Raw genomic sequence first — 17,254 nt, 5'->3', positions numbered from 1 at the left:
TTTCTTCCAGTGAGGTTTGATTTTTTTCTTCCCACCTTCAGGTTCAGCCCTGAGAACAAGGAATCCATCAATCCTCTTGGATGGATCGTCTTTGGTGCGGGTCCGCGCATCTGCATCGCTGTGAAATTCACAACGATTCTCGCCAAAGTCTTCCTGACCCGAGTGTTTCAGAAATACCGCTTTGAGACGTGCACTGAAACACCGGTGAGTTGGGGACCAGTGTCCCATGAAATCCAGGCACTCCTTTCAAATCCAATATCCTCTAATGGACTCCCACCTTTCTGCATCTTTAGCTGGTTGTCACAATGCTACTGACCTATGGCTCTCTGTGAGTTGTGTAGCCTATATTGAGTTTTATTTGTCACAAAGTTTCCACATCTTGCATTCATTTTGAAGTTCACGTAAGTAGACAGTATTTCAAAAGTTGCATCGATGCAATTCTACTGCAATTGGCATTATGCCATGTGCAGTACTGTCAGCAAATCTGGTTTTTCATGAAGTTCAAATTCCACACTACACCAAGAAAGCCACATTCTCAAGAAGACTTTTGGAGCATGGAGGATTAATAACCTAATAATGTTGCCACTATTGACTTAATATTTCATTCTGCATCTCAACCTGTTGCTGCAGTCATTTCCAGCTGAACAATGTTGGCGTTTTTGGATGACAAGGTCACTTGGTTCCTGCCAATGTTCTCATTGGCAGCAGCTTCCAAGATAAATCGAATGGATCAGATAAAGTCTGAGTATCAAAAGAAACCACCAAGGATCAAAATCAATTTCCTTCTCATTGAAAGCACAATGAAAATGGCAATTACAGCATAAAGAGCAACATTTTCTTCAAGGTATTAAGGAATGAGAGTTTGATGGAGTGGTTTCAGCTAATTCCATGGGCTTTTCCATGGCATTCTCAAGAACTCCACAGCTCACCATAACTGTCCCTCAAAACTGTCCAAAAATGTTGTCACAAAATGCTGTACGTATAAAAGCGGCGTCATGTGACAATGATTTTCTGTATTTCCACACAGATCCCACTGAAGTTCAGGAAGATTACGATGCTTGAACCAGATCGAGTCTATGTGCGTGTGGTACCGAGGAAAGACTGCTAAAATCTCGCAAGTTTCAACAAAAATATTCTACAGGGAAAACAGAAAACAACTGCGCGTCTGATTTTATCAACAACTGTCCAAAAATCACTTTTCATTTTGTTTAGGTACAGCATCTGAAGTACCGTGGTATGGTAAAATCTGCTACTAGAATAGACACCACTACTGCAAATACAAAAGAAAGAAAGAATAAAAATGAAACATGACCATACTGTTCAGTTGATTCAACAGTATGGATTTAGTAGTATTTCCATACCAATTTGATTGTGATATTGGTGAACAAAAAATTGTAGCAAGTTCCATATAATTACATAAATATTAGAGTATATAAAAAGTATATTTTATAATAGCGATATCAGAATAAAGAGAATAACTGGCTGTAATATTTCAGCTGACAATAGGCCAATATACAGTCTTAAGTAATTTTATATTTGAAGTGTAACAGTCGAATGTCCATCCCAACCAAAGTGGTAAGTTTCGTGTGCTTATTTGTGTCCCTACAAAGCTCTGGTGACTTTACTGGACACCGTGTTGGAAATTGCTTTTCTATACCCAGGAATACAATTTGATAATCGTGGAAAGAAGTTGAGGAAATCCTTCAACTTGATGATATATGTGGTCAAACGGCCAGTTCATACTTCAAGTGAACAAGCAAGTGAAGTGAATGGGACATGACAAAAAGACAGCAGTGATTTAACTTCAGTTGAAATGTGTTCAACGTTTGCGAATTTGCAGCATGAAGCTGTTTGCATTCATGTACCCTTTTGTTCCGAGTATGAATCAAACTTAGGTTTATGTATCCACTTTGCAAGCATTAAACAAAATTCCTTAACACATATTTTACTGGTAACAAATGTGACAGACTTTGCCAAAGCCAGTCGCTTCTGGAAAGCTAGAGGTTGGTATGGAAGTAGGACGTACATGTAAGAAAATATTTTCCTGTCATATCAAGAACATTAAATTAGTATGTAACTCTACAAAAGGCGGACTAAATTGCAATAAAAGGCTAAATGTTAACAATGTCAGATGTTTGTTTTGGTCAACTCCCCAGAAATATAAGGTTCAGGCAGAACACATCACAAATTATGACAGGAGAAAGTGGACATTTTGGTGTTAGTTTTACTCATTGTGTAAGTATCGTACCCTGTCTGATTAAGTGCTAAAAATAGCTAATTAAGTTTGACAATTTCCAGTGTAAACGTAGGGGAATTGTTCATCAGCAGTGATAAACTAGAAAGACCAACGTGCATTTTTACAATGCAAGTTTTATTCATATAACTGTTACACAATATAAATTTTTATTTCATTTTTTAGTAGATAAAATTTCATTTTACCCTTTAATAAAAAACATAAGGCATTCAACTACCACAGCAATATAATAATTGTGAAATGGCTGGAATAGCTGTGCAGTAAAAACATGAAGGAATGAAACATTTCACACTACATACCTATCAGCAAATCAGCAAGATGTTAGTTTTTGATGGCATAGAAATTATCATCAAATAAGTTCCCATCTCTTCAGCCATTGAAGTACAACCTCTACAATAACAAATTCTGCATAATAAACCATATTTCAAATATTTCTGAATCCTTTCTTGTGCATTTATGTGCAAACAGTAGTACAGTGCTTCTTTAAGGAATTAATACACATTTTGTCCAAAAAGTACGATAACAAAGTCAAAACATTAACTTTTAAAAAGCAATACAAATTTGTCACCATGCAAGAATTTCAGGTAACTAATGTTTAAAAGATGGAAATATAATCAGTACTGTTCAATAGCATTTATTTCATTCATGGGATTTAAAGATGAATGAAATTGGTGATAAAAAAACAATTACATTCAAATATCTATAGAAACTGGCATTTGTCATTTCTTAACAGCCCAAAATAGTCCAGCATGACTTAAAGGTAGGAATACATCATACAAACTTTAACATAATTTTTATCCCCTGTTTCTAACAAATTTTGTGGAACATTGCTTCGATCCTGTCCCTCCCCCATAAGAATTTCCTATATTATATCACTAGTGCACTCTTTTAACAATCGCTTGGTGGTCAAGTGCATTACAAGTCCATCACAAGTGCTTCCCATCAGCCAGTCTCAAGTCAAGTCTGGAACTATTCCTGAACAGTGACAAAGGCACACTACAGCCACTGTTTGTCCCATTACTTATGACTGGATGTGCGACTGGACTTGACACCGACATGTGACTGAAGTCTTGATTGGCCCCACATCAAAGGATGGTTAACCGCCTTGCATTGTTTGCTCTTTCTCGTATCTGTTAATCATGATCACGAAAGGTGGCACGGAAAAATCCGTCTTCTTTGCAGAACACGGCACAGGCCATACAAGGGGGTCATGTCTTGCTCTGCTGCAGCAGCGATGTACAGGCATCACACTGTACATTTTGACATTCAGCACACCAAACTAGGTGGCAATGTGTGAAGCTTACCCGAATTACAAAGAGCTTGCCCAGTGTCGACAATTATCGTTCACCTTGGGTACCATTTGCCCCCTTGTGTGTAAAAAAACACCATGGATCCCTACACACAACTGTACAATGTTCTCTGTCTCACACTGAAAATGACAATAGTTATATCCTTTGGCTATATCACACTTTAAGGCAATGGTAAATGCGTTTTAAAATGAACTACATGTATTTACTGTCTGTAGCATGCTTTAAAGGAAAGTAAAAATATTGAGCTGCGTGCTATATGTACAGTGTATTTCTTCATAAAGCTAACAAAACTGCAGGAATTCTACATGTACTTTTCTAGAGGACGAGATAACAATATGCTTGGTCTCAAGTTGGTCATGGCAGTTTTTCTAACACTGCCACTCAAAATCCTCATCACACTGAGCATCGCAAGGTTTTAATGGCACAACCAGAAAAGAAGATGCATTTCATACACAGCGATGTGGACACCGGTGTTAATCTAAAAGAGTTCCATTGTGATGAAATATTTTTGGCTGGTGAAGGCAACTAAAGGAATTTTGGTCTATCTATGGCAAACATAATGCTTGAGAAAAGACTAGCAAGCAATTCCATCAACAGCTGGCTGCAATAACCCATACCCAACTAGTTTGGGGGGTGTCATATTTTCGTCATTTTTTACTACCCATTTTGGTAGAAAAAAAAAATTTGTGACAAAGAAGAAACTATCTTGTATTGATTAACAAAGATGAAGAAAAACTTCTATTGTGACAATCTGGGCCAAATCTGAATGGTTCAAAGAAATCTGCATACATTTTCCATGCATTATTCAGCAAGAGGTTTTAGCTCTTTCATCAGGCCAAGGGTGTGCACTAAAATCATCACCTTGATCCCCTGGATTAGAGGCTAATGTGTCCAGTGTCGTATTCGAGTCCATCACAAATCCCTGTCAGTCCAACTCAAGTCAGTCAGTCTTAAGCTAATTCACAAGCTATTCAAATGAGCTGTGACAAAAGTAGTCCTTTGTCATTGTTCTCCTGTTACTTATGATTGGCCTTGTGAAGGGACTTGCGAAAGGACCTGTGATGGACTCCAATACAACACTGAATGTATCGCAACATATACAGCACTTACACCTGGGTAAATAACCCGAGCAAAATTCAGTTGATTTCTTTTTCAAACTGTTGTCCCAGATACTTATCCTGAGCACAAGGTAGGTAATTTACATGTGTGTCGTCAGGAACTTGCACATGCCAAGGCAGCTACTCGTGCATGGAACATCAAAAGTGCTTGATATCTGAATTCTCAAAGTACATGAGGGTATACGAACGAAAGAAAACTAACCAAAAACAACAAACTCCCAAATCTCCCCTAAATAAGGGAATTATTGCTTACTCTTTAAAGACTCGAAGTTGAAAAGAAAAAAAAAAGTTTAAGACCGTTCTCTTAAAGAATCAGTTCTATCTTTTTTTTTCCACCTTTGAGGTCAAATGGAATGAATACTCGGACTTGCCTCTCAAGGCAAACAAAAACCCTGGGGCCACATTTCACGCATCCGTTTATATAAAGAATACCATTAGCATCATCATGTGACCTTGAAGAAACACTTGATTGGTCCCTAATTGGTGGAGATCCTTCCAGCAAATAAATCAACTGACCTATCACTGTTTGACAGTGAGCCGTACCTCTCAGACAACCGTATCGAAGTTTGTACATTGAGCTTTGTTTTTCTCACATTTTGTGTGCCCTATATCCATTCTGTATATTATGTACCAGTACGTAATTGGACAATGCCTTTGTCATTGGACATGACATTGGCACAATCATCCAATTGGCCGGGACACTAGTAAGTTAATCCAAACCTCATGTTTATGTAATCCAAGCTGTTGACTGGTGGGTACTTGTTGCTGCCATCAGTGCATTCAATGAGGGCATCATAGTCTGGGTGGCCAAAGAATGCGATGGACTGGCGAGACTTGACACCGGCATCAGACGTCGTGTCCAGGAGCACACGGTGTTTCTAGAGGGGAAGAAGGGTAGGTGGTCAGTGACTGGCTTTGCACCATGGACGGTAAACTCAAACTGAGCACAAAAGTGAGTTCAAATAAAAATTGTGACGTTGGAAGAAATACTGACGATGCAGAAAGCACTGCCAAAATGAATGAATTGGATACGTCAACTTCAGCTACATTTGTGGTGATTGCTCATCTCAAATTTGGGTTTGCATTTACTTTTGCGCCAAGTGCGACGCAGCATTTACTGTGAAGATTTACACCATGTCATTAACTTGCAGAAATCAGAATTTTAAAAAAATCCAATTGGACAATCCCAATCTTTAGATTAACGATGACATCCTTTGTTATGAGCAGGCCAACACTATGAGTATGTGGCATTTTGGACCTTATTGTTTCGGAATACATGTACATAGTACATGATGAAGATACCTCAGAGCTATGTGCTGGTACATGAAACTATTCCCATGAGTTGGAATTTTTCTCACGGAAACAGCAAGACCCAGATGAGGTATACTCACTGTATCCAGAGTAACCTGTAAAATGGTCCGGCTCCAAACGAGAAATGACATTTAATAGAGAAGTTGTGCAATAGTGCACGGCAAAACACTGATGTTTAGGAACAGAGAAACCTTTTGACAATGGCAGGGAAAAAACCATTGCCCTGAATTTTGAAAACAATGAAAGCCTTGACTGACCACAGCCAGGTACTTGTCAGCGGTCCATCTCTGCATCAAGTCACCGATATTCACCAGAATACCATCCTCCACCAGCTGTGCTTTCATGTAGTTGCCTTTGCGAGTCCGTACCTAATCATAACAAACCAGAATGTACTTTCATTTTATCTTTTTAAAGTTATATTAAACACAAGTCATAAAGTTCTTGGGAGTTGGGCCTTCCCGAAACAGTGAACAATACTGAATTTATGAAATTTGAAGACAATTTTAAACAAATTATTTCAAAGAATCATTCAAATTTCAGATGTGGGGAAAATCAGGGCCAATTTTGATTGCTCCCAAAAGTTTGGTAAGCTATGGGTTTGGAAAACCAAGAAAAAGTTTGAGAGAGAAGCCCTTAGCTAACTGCGGTGGGAAACCCATCCCCGACTTGGGCGGCAAGTTCACAATGTTTTTTTTATACTCCTCAACTACATGTTTGATTTAACATTTTTTTGGTAAATATATACTAATATTCCAGTTGTATTTTGGTGAGACAATGTATCTCGCAGTACCTCAATAACCACCTTTTTGTTCTTGAGTTTTGAGGGTGGTCCATACACTTTTTGCATATTAACTGTGCTCTTGTTTTGAGGGTGGTCCATACACTTTTTGCATATTAACTGTGCTCTTGTTTTGAGGGTGGTCCATATACTTTTCACACATTAAATGTCCTCTTTTTCTGGTGTTTTCTTACAGGAGTGGTTTCGATTAATGGCATGTAAACAAAATGTAATTGAATGATAATTCACACTCATTCAATGCCCTTATTTACAAGTCAGCCATATAAAGCCAGGTTAGTTTTTTAATTTGGGGAACCTATAAATAAAAATGACAGCACCGAAAAAATTAATTACATATCCAATTTCATTTTATCTGATTTATTACATTTACTGTATGTTTTAAGCAACACTGGAAACAAATGGAAGTGAGGCCTGGAACCAAACATAGTCTGACACCACCCTATTTGACAGATAACATTGAATGAGATACATTCAGGGATCGTGATCAAAATGGCTTCCTCTAAGGTCAATATCAATCAAGTAACTGCATAACACCTGAAGAACAACCCTTCCCACCTCCAACATCTCTGCCGAGTTACTGACTTGTATTGCTGACTCAGATTTAGGTCAGGCTCAAGGCGTAATGTTTTTCATTTGCGACTCAACTTGACTTGGGAGAAAATGACTTACGACTTGACTTGAAAAAAGTTGACTTGTTGACTTAGCAACTTTTGTTTCATAAAAAATTCTTTATGACTCAATTTGCGAATGCAAAAACTTTTCGTGGTCATTACACTGTTTTTATTGCTAGAAATGTGAGCATGTTATGATGGAGAAAAAACGAGGCTGTTGAGTCATACATGCGGGTCACAACATCACTAACGGGTGTTAGAAAAAGTAGTCAAGTACCATGTCAGTCACAGGCTTCCTAAATGACTTGGAACTCTGGACTTGACTTAGGAAAAATTTGACTAGTGACTTGTGCAAACATGACTTGGTTACAACACTGCATCTTTGCATTACCAACCTCCAATCCTGGTGTTTCCTGGAAGAGCAAGGTGATGCCACCGTAGTCGCAATGCTCCCCACAGCGCACCTGCTCTTCCTTGACAGTCACGTCTTGGAGGGCTGGGTAGTACAAGGTGCGCAGCGTGGTGCCGCTGTTCTCAAAGGCCTTGGCGTGGTGCTTCACAAACAACTGGGGGTCCTGGAGAGGGGGGATAAATGAATGGCAAGGATGACAGAAATTCAACTTGAGCCAAGTTCCAGTGGCGACCATTTCTCAAGTGTGAATCGATTTTCCCTGGTAACCTTCACACAAACTATATCTTAATGAGCAGTTGATTAATGGTGTCTGACTTAATATTGCCATAATACAAACAATCTTTCTAGAACAAAAAAAACCAAAGCCTTGACTGCATTCAGTTTATGCCAATGTTTACTTGGATGTTAGCTAGGTATTTGCAAGCGTGCCAAAGAATAGCACTATGATCGTCCGGGAAACTGTCACCAAAATGATAGTACCTTATGCAACAGGTGCCCGTTTGGACGTCATCTTCAACAACTATCAGAGGACTGATTTTGACTTGTGCTGCATTTTGCTGCTGGTATTTGAAGACACGGGAGAATTCCAGTCTATTCTAGAGATCCAAGAGATCATTTTCCTCTGTTGTCAACGTACACACACCCCAAGCCTGACCCAACATAAGACCCCATTTTGAGATTTTGCTCAAATATGGTTACTTTTTTAGCCACTCTGAAGAGCTTTCTCTTTCACACCAGTTCCACAAGGCATATGACAGCCTTCTTGAAATGTCTTTGAATATACATGTATCTGTGCGAACAAAATCCTCGTTTACCTATCCAAAAAATAAAAAACCCCTTTTGTAATTACTTAAAAGGTTACTGGTGATGAATTTAAGTTTCTTCAAAATGATCGAATAGTTGTGGTGTTTTTTAAATGTTTTGGCGGTTGCAAGACATTACTTCAGTTTGAGTACAGTATTTTTGAGCATCTATAATACATGTTAAGATGACGGGGGTCACTGGTCAGAGGCCATCTGACAACTATCCCCCTCCCCAAGTGACGTACTACACTAGTACCTCAAGTTGTAGGCCATGACCCATGACCTCCAGGATTCTGTGATGCAGCACCAGGCAAGGATTCCAGAAGTCCTCCAGAACAGACCTGAAGTTTGGACACTCTGCCTCAGTTGGCCAGTTACTCTGTGAAAAAAAGGTCACCCTAGAATAGTTCATCAACCTATCCTGCAAGAAATGTCTGTGCATAAATGCACCGTATTCTTCCAACCGACCTTATTTACTAGTCCGCAATTATAAAGTGAAAGCAAGGTTAACCTTTCTTTATTTTGTGAACTTAAGAACAAAAGGAAAAATTGATTGCAGCTTTATTCAATTACAATGATGAAATGAAAAATTTGTGACTTATTACACAGCTAAATGTTTCCAACAACACCAAAAATAGTCTGGCCCCACCTTATTTGGCAGATTACATTGAATAAGATAGACCTTATTCAGACTATGGGCTATTTGGTTCAGTACTTGACAACTGACATTTCCCACAAGAATTGTGCAAGTATCGTTTACTTAATCAGTTGTGAATGCCTTGCACATTACATTTCAAAATGACTTGTTCTAGTCATTGAAATCATTCGCTGAGTTCCTGTCACAGCTTCCGTAGCAGCCCAACAAAGAACATGTGCCCATGCAAAACTCACACAAGGGCAGGACCAAAGATTGTATAACGCCATAGACGCAAGATGGATAACTCTGCCCAAAAGGTGTCATTTTACCATGGGCACCATTTGAGCAAGCGATATGCCTGCGCAATTTACGGTAATGCTTGGGCGCAGGCTCACCAGGTGCACGTGCCTGCTGCGGCGCCTGCACCAGTGCATTAATGTGCATTGAGCAGGCGTATCACTGTGTGTTCACGGTGAAGTTCGCCATCTTGCGCCGCTATGCGGCGCTATACGATCTTTGGGCAGGACCTTAATTATACCCAAGTGAATCAAGAACTCACATGTACACTATGAAAACATTGAGAAACCAAACAACCAAAAGCTACAGAAAACTGAAGCTATTGGCTACATTCCCCTTTGAACCAATATTGAGCATAAAAGTTATGGGGTTGCTTGGAAGCAAATGACGCACATGTGAGATTTACTGGATATGGTCTGGACCTCACTGCAGTCTTATTCTGTCAGAAAATTCACCGCATATCACATTTCATGCTTTTGGGGGGGGTATATTTTCCTATCAAATTTTATGGAGCAAATGTTCGGAGAAGTATTGTCTAACACCATCTGTTTCTAAATTCAGCTTACATTGTACTTGAATGCATTAACTGAGACCATAAAAGCACGCTGTTTTAGTCAGCCTACGGGGAGGCTGCACAAGGTGCCATAAACACTCAAACAAATTCCATATTCCAGCGATGCGATTCCATTTTTATGAGAAGCCATATTCAAAAAAGCAATAAAACTTGACCCGGCATCAGGTTTTACTGTCTGTGTGAAATCCACACAGCAGTGGGGGCCTGTCATCTGTAATCTCCATATGTCAAAGTTCAACATACATCTCTGAATCTGCATTTTCCCTTATGCCTTATTTGATAACGACTTATCAGACGCGTCATAAAGCATTGTTAATGCAATCAACAAATATGGCAACAGCAGGCAACCAGTCAATGCCTTCGTGCAAGTGCATTTTTGTAACCAGACCTTTTAGAAGGTCTGGAGGCGCAGTTGACGCTCCCTGCAGCAGGTTGCCGGGGTAAATGGAGTCACTTTTTTTGTCTGGTACATGTACCCCTGGCAGAGCCAGTGCAACTTTCTGGTATGAGCCTGATTACATTTTAGATTAAGGACTTCTTATCTACAAGTACATTCAGCCCAAGGGTACATGTAAGTACATTTAAGTTTGGTTCACATTTTCCATGTCTGAACAAAGCAATACAAGTACGCGACTGGATTGCACAGAATCAATCGAACTATAAAACTCGTTGTTTTGATATCACCCATTACAGAATCCTGATAAAAAAGGCATTTTGGGAGTAAAAATGTTGAAGGTTCCACTTGATTGATACTGTGCTACTGGTAGATTTATTTTACAACCTTTAACTAAAAAATGGCCCTGATAACTACCAACCCATTTTGTACGGTTGGGTCCATCGCATGGGCATATAGCATCCATCCAACCTTCCTTCTTGCGAATTCCTGGCTACAACTGTGTTTCACATAATCAACTTCCAGGCATCACAGTGGTTTAAGACCCCAACATTCGGTCTGATTTATGTTTTCCAATTTTCAAAAAAAGGTGTTCATTAGAGTCTGAAAAGCAAGTTTTAGGTGTAAAAAACTTAATTTTTGAAATTTCGTGTTCTGTTTCTGAGATATAACAGTTTTAATGTATAAGCTAACACGAGTAGAAAATAAAAAAGATTCACATTTTGTTTCAATGTAAAATATCTGCCGAGGCAAATAAAACTTAGTTTGAAAATAAAATATTGCTTTTTTTTCATGTTGCCTAAATTTACCCCTTCGAATGCTGCAGAGTGTTATGCGGGTCCATTCTTGGATGATCCGGTAACATGACATTGGAAAAAGTCAACTAAAATAGCACAAAATACATCTGTTCAAAAATATTTACGATAAGACATTTTGAAGAGTACTTTCTAGTACCCATGGTAGAGCGCCATAAATTTGTAACACATCAAGAGAGTAAATATCCCTCGTCAATGTAAAATTGTGGTAAATTTGCGGAAATGTCTCTTACAACTGAAAAAGACGAAATTTCGATCAATGTTTTCACTAGAAATATTGCCGATTGCGCGCAAATGAGCACCCTCTGTTGACATGAATAGTCCGTGAAATTCAGCAACACGTGCCCGAACATTTTTCTCTCCGATCCCACACAATTTGTACGATGTCATTGCTATGAATTTTGAGGTGCCGAAGCCAGTTACATTTTCGACGAAGTAAAAATCTTTAGTTGTGCTTTGTTCACTTTATTTTGTGGAAATAGTGAATAAATCAAATTATGCCATTTAATTGCTTCCTTCAACAAGGAGAAAATGAACTCCAGCAGGTATTCCATTCATTTCATGAACTTGAAGACGTAATTCGAAAACTGCAAACTCAACAATTCGTTTCAGAATTTGACTGGCTTTTAAATTGGGGTACAAAACTTACTTACATAAAATAAATAAGCATCCATAAAAAAATTCGTGTGCAAATCACTTGAACCTTCGTTTGTTCTTAAACCCCAAATCAACAACAAAGATCGGTTTGATATCGCGCGGGTACAGCAGAACAAACAGTGCAAACATTTATGCGAACACAGCCGAAGAGGGCGCTACGCATATGTAGTGACCTCTTTCAGATTTCGCTCCCATTTTTGCCCATTTCGGGTGAATTCTCTGGTAAAATCTTTTCGACCTAGTTTTCTTTATTTGGAGATGATGTACAAACATGCTTGATATACATGTAGTTTTCTGGAATTTGGACCCTTTACTGTCCTGATATCTACTGATGTCTGGGTCAAATATGGTTTTAAACCACTGTGCCATGTTTACTCAATGCTTAAGCACGCGGACAAGCTGGTGTCATAATGAATGCTGCTGTCAACTTACATCTTCTGCCGTCATGGGGTGGTAGTTGAACACTTCTTTGAGGTCACCGTGGGGACGGTCAGGATTAAGCCTGAAAAGAAATTTGCACACAGGACAAGGAGTTATTCAAAATCAAGCAGAATGAAAAGGGGACTCCTGAGAAAGAATGGAACAAGATGGAGTTGTTGGAGAACAATGTAGGCAAGAAAGAGAAGTTGTCAGGTCTCCCAGTTCTTACATCTCATGTTGAGTCATTTACACCTAGCCACTGAACCCACTGCTGTAAGTTCAACACCCAATCAAAAGTCATTTATTACAGGAATACCATTTTTTGTGCCCAATGTTTGCAAATTCCTTTGCAATTTCAAGGAAAGAACATTTTAATTCAACAGTTACGAAGAAAAGTCTGCACCCAAATAACACTTTTGTTTTACGTCCAATTTCTCGCAATCAGATTGTGGTCGATAGGAGCTTCTTTGATGGTGTAAATTTAGGCCAGGGCAGTTTGCACATAATGCTAAAGGTGCGGAAGAAAGTGGTTCAATTGTGGTTGTCGTAAAGTTTGAAAAAAATGACGGTTCGGGGGCCTTAACTGTTTTACAAATTGCTATTTCATCCCCATAAAAATCCTGAAGTCACATCAAGCTTACTTTTCTCGTTCCATGTGCACATATCCATGATTCTCTTTGGGATTGCGAGGGTACTTGTTCTTGATATCAGCGGGAAGATGAAAAAAGTCCTTAGACACCTGCCACATCCGTTCAACCTGTTGATAACAATCACTTGTATCAGTTTTCTCAGATTACAATGTAATTTCATCCTGTCCTTTCAACAGATTTAATGTGGATTTTCTACAGTCTTGAAACCAGTGCCTATCACAACCAGCATTTTCGATTACCTTCCCAACAACTTCTCTTACTTACTCCGCCCTCCTCTGAATGATGCGAAGAAAGTTGAGGTTTATGAAAACGGATGGCATGTAGAGGCAAATTAGCTAAAGTTAAGTAAGTTCTGTGAAACAAAGGCCAGAAGTAAGTGTTTGGATGTCAAACACTCCTTTTGCAAATCCAATTGCTGTATGACCTCTTGACCCAGACAGGACATCTCTGGTATCCAAAAATTGTTCATTACAGCAATTTACGCACACTCATCTGCACCCATGACAAAAACACGGTAAGTGCGAGGGAAGTAATCGAACAAGTTGAATCAGCTGGCAACACTAAAAAGAAAACTGGCATTATTGATAAAGGTGCAGGTACTTGCACAGGAGAGGTGGGTGGGAACACGGGCCTGTCCCGTTTAGATTTTTACAAACCAGCCTACGTGTACAATTGTGACAGCAGTCATCGTCAGTACTGTAGGGTAATTCCCTAGGCACCAAACTGACATGTTGGAGGGGAGTTTCACAGTGTGTCCTGTTCCATCATATGGTGCTGTTTCTTTGTTGGAGGTGTTCCTCTTTCAAAGAGATTTCTTTTGGAATTCGGGCTTTTGCAAAGGACTAAGTAAGGCCAAAAAAGTCTGCGGCTTCTGGCCAGGAGTTGGCTCCAAGCATAGTACGGTGACGAGGCTTTTTTTTTAACCCTCACTTTTTTTTCTGCGAATGATGTACATATAATGCATGATGTCCATCGCGCATACATGCGCATATGACGCCTGCCGCTACCTACACAAAAACAGACTGGCCCCCTGCATATTTTACTGTTTAAAAGCATTTTCAGCTTGTACGAGTACACAGGACATAAGACCATCTCATTTGTCTGGTTCCTAGATGTAAATGTATAATACATACTTTGCTGACGCGCAGATCTACAGCAACGCAAGCACTGACCAGAATCTGGAGACTTTTTTTTGCCTAAAGCTACAGTATGTGTTGGCATGGTGACAGACTGACACCTTTGAACCCTCTTTCTTGGGTACTAAAATAGAAAACTCACTGAAGTGGGCAAATAAAAAGTTTTCACGCATGAAATACACAATAAAGATAAGCTCTTACTACTTGTTACTATTGCTTGTTTTTCCACATCGCTGCCTTTACATCAATGACCAACATGATCCTTTTTGGTGAAAAAGAGCATTTGAAACCCAAGATGACATTTGCATATAACTGCCCTGTACCTACATGACAGTGTAATATTCACAAATTTCACCCAAACTTTCACACTTTTCCGAAGTCAGGCATTACTGTAATGCTCACAAATTGTTTTCAATGGGCACAGACCTTCTCTAGTGGAAAATCGGCATTGACGACATAGAAGAACCCAATGGACGTCAAGGCCTGATGAACACTGTCCACCAACTTCTGGAAAGCATCGCTGCTTTGGTCTGGTTTGTCCAGGGATAACCTGTAAGCACTGAAGTCAACGACAGGAATGCTCTCTGCAGCATCGCCCATCTTCCATCTACATTGAAATCTACTAGAAAAAAAAAACCACTTCAAAACAGCTTCAACTTTGGGGTAATTCAAGAAAATTGTTGAATTCACATACATGTACATGTTCCAGTACTTGTAAGATTACAATATTTAATTGAATTATCAAATTGTCATTTTGTTACAGCTTCTACTACCCATATGAGCATGCGTACAATCTTGTTAAGTCTAGTATGCAAAAAAGTAAATTGATATCACGGATGAGATACATGTACATGTACATGTATTTCCAATGAGAGTTCTGCGGCAATATAATTAATTTTTTTTTTATTGAGGGGAAATAATATCCAAATACCAGTAACAGATGTTCAGACTAATTTTTACCTATTAGAAATTCAAAGAATTTGTCAGAATAATTACAGTTTCTCTCTCGTTACATGTTCTAAAAATTCAGGTATCCTATTTGAATGGTAAACAACCTCTGTACATTTTTCTCTAAATTTGCACGTTTTCTGAACATTTTTTAAGCCACTTCATCTTTTGAGGCAGTGCTATCTGCCCCGAGTTGAAGTGCACCCAATAGCAGCAAAAGAAAAATGGTTGTAAATTGTCCAGGCGGGTTCTTGCACACGTCCTGCGTGTACGTAAAGACAACGCATTAAGAAATAAATTTGCGAGCTCCTTGTCAAATGCGCCATTGATCTCCATTATAAACGTGCACTTATATGCAGTGAGTACCCCAAAAACATGCCCCCTTTTGTTGCGCTCGGAGCAGATACATGTATGTAAATACGATATAACTTATTTTCTAGCTAATTGCTCAAGGTTATAGCCCCAGTTGATGAACTTCATATTCAGAATTTGGCAAAATTGAAACCCCGATGAAAAGGCCAAAAAAAAAAAAAAAAAAAATGGTTCAGTTATGTTTGCTCATCATTCCCCTCACAGAGTTAAGCTTTGCCTACGCACAGGCATTTGGAATTCATGCATGGACTTATGGAACATACACCGTAGGGGCCTACATTTTACATGAACCCTGTACTAACATTCATGTAAGATTGAGAGAATTTCATATTATGTTCTCTAAATGCAATAGCATACATACATTGTACAGGTACATGTATACTGTACCAAGTAGCCTGTTTGCTGTTATTCATTTAAATTAATAGCATGCACCTGCAATGTGTAATACACAAAGAGTTCGAAATGCTCACACTGAGCAAAATTAACTGCTCATTTACATGTACTTATTTTGTATTTACTGTGGGTTTACAGCATGTCAGCTTTGTTGATGCACTATTTTATGGAACACAGACGCAAACATGTACCAGGTAATAGTCACAAAAAAGATTACAAAATTTCATGTTTTTCTGTAATACGTGCATGCATAAACACACATAACCAGCAGGCGCCACTCTACAGTGAGTTAGCACTCTAGTAACACAGCTCCTTCACAATTTATGATCGATGAAATTAATTGATAATTATCAGGTAATTATCAGAAACCAGAGTCAATTCCCTCACAATTCAAGCAGAAGAATTCTGCCAACATTTTAGTAAAGTTACAATCTTTAACAATACATGTTAAGGTGCTGATAGAACAGCACGTTTGGAAATAAAAAGCTCACTGACGCATCCCCCAGCTAGAAAAGAAATTAAGACTGCCTTATACTAGTACCTGTATATTCAACGAGTAGAGTTGGCAGGCTTCTTAATGTAAAATCACTTCTAGCATGACACCTGTAGTCTGCAGAGAAAAAATAAAAAAGTAAATGAGGTGAGCATTGGGCAATGGAAGAAAAGTAGAATCCCTTTGAACTTTCAGCACATTCAATGTACATGTACATGTATACCACATGTACACTGTACACGTTTAATGTACAGTACACAGTATGCCCACTGTACAGCCAATTTTGAGGGATTTAGGAAAATAGCTCCTGGTCACTCAGGCATGAAAATCTGTTCATGAACACAAGTTTAATATCAGCATGATACTCTAATCAACCCATGTAGGAGAAAAGATTTTTGAAAAATATTCACATTTTGTTTTACAGTTAATTTTCTGACAGTATACTTTTTTGATAAACCCTGTAGTATGACGATACCGTCCAAAATCGAAAAAGAGGAATACAACTAGCATTACGATCCACTTGGTAGAGGGGAACGTTACATCGTGCATGTCATGTAATGTAGCCTAAAGCTAGGGCGCACGGGCCGATTAATAGGATAACACGCAACAATGATCAATCTAGCTCGGCCTTTTTAGATGCCCTAACATAGATTACAACAAATACAAAATAACAGATCTGACAGCTCTTTACTAAATTACTGTCGTCACGAAAATGGGTTGGAGCCTACCTTCGTGAGCCAGATGCAGAACCTGTGCTCATTTTGACGAGCGCCCTCGAGCGGGTAGAAAAACAAGACGGGTTTGTCCACTGTCCTGTTTCGACAGGCTTAATTTTGGGTCGAAATAATCA

General features: G+C 39.0%; 2 protein-coding genes across 7 annotated transcripts in view; one reads left to right on the top strand and one right to left on the bottom strand.

The window, feature by feature from the left end:
- Positions 1-2,685, top strand: part of LOC110991157 (cytochrome P450 3A56-like) — a 17,844-nt gene extending 15,159 nt beyond the window's left edge. Inside the window, exons 12-13 of the mRNA XM_087134294.1 lie at positions 42-204; positions 1,028-2,685. Coding sequence (XP_086990420.1) covers positions 42-204; positions 1,028-1,108 — 244 coding nt within the window. The 3' untranslated portion in view covers positions 1,109-2,685. The remainder of the gene's footprint in view (positions 1-41; positions 205-1,027) is intronic.
- On the bottom strand, positions 2,351-17,254 carry LOC110991046 (uncharacterized). Of its 6 annotated transcripts, none has more exons than XM_022256146.2 (9): positions 17,133-17,254; positions 16,453-16,521; positions 14,625-14,820; positions 13,054-13,169; positions 12,425-12,494; positions 8,875-8,997; positions 7,799-7,978; positions 6,251-6,361; positions 2,351-5,560 (listed from the first exon to the last, which is right to left on the bottom strand). In XM_022256146.2, exons 3-9 carry the CDS (start codon positions 14,796-14,798, stop codon positions 5,384-5,386), a joined length of 951 nt encoding a protein of 316 aa, XP_022111838.2. In that variant the 5' UTR covers positions 14,799-14,820; positions 16,453-16,521; positions 17,133-17,254; the 3' UTR covers positions 2,351-5,383. The 6 variants fall into 6 exon arrangements, with proteins under 6 accessions (XP_022111838.2, XP_022111836.2, XP_022111837.2 ...); XM_022256144.2 differs by having other exon boundaries at positions 14,625-14,817; XM_022256145.2 differs by lacking the exon at positions 17,133-17,254 and adding an exon at positions 17,096-17,117 and having other exon boundaries at positions 14,625-14,817.

Source organism: Acanthaster planci, linkage group LG03, assembly GCF_054643075.1.
Source record: "Acanthaster planci isolate LZ-2023a linkage group LG03, COTS_SCS, whole genome shotgun sequence".
NCBI lineage: Eukaryota > Metazoa > Echinodermata > Asteroidea > Valvatida > Acanthasteridae > Acanthaster > Acanthaster planci.
The sequence above is the reverse complement of the archived record's forward strand: the minus strand, read 5'-3'. Positions and strand labels throughout refer to the sequence as shown.

Excerpts from the sequence above, each read along its gene's own strand:
- LOC110991046 (XM_022256146.2), bottom strand. The coding sequence starts at position 14,798 with ATGGGCGATGCTGCAGAGAGCATTCCTGTCGTTGACTTCAGTGCTTAC. Across the intron at positions 6,362-7,798 it reads AGGAAACACCAGGATTGGAG|GTACGGACTCGCAAAGGCAA; the intron begins GTTGGTAATGCA and ends TGTTATGATTAG. Across the intron at positions 5,561-6,250 it reads CTGACAAGTACCTGGCTGTG|AAACACCGTGTGCTCCTGGA; the intron begins GTCAGTCAAGGC and ends CTTCCCCTCTAG.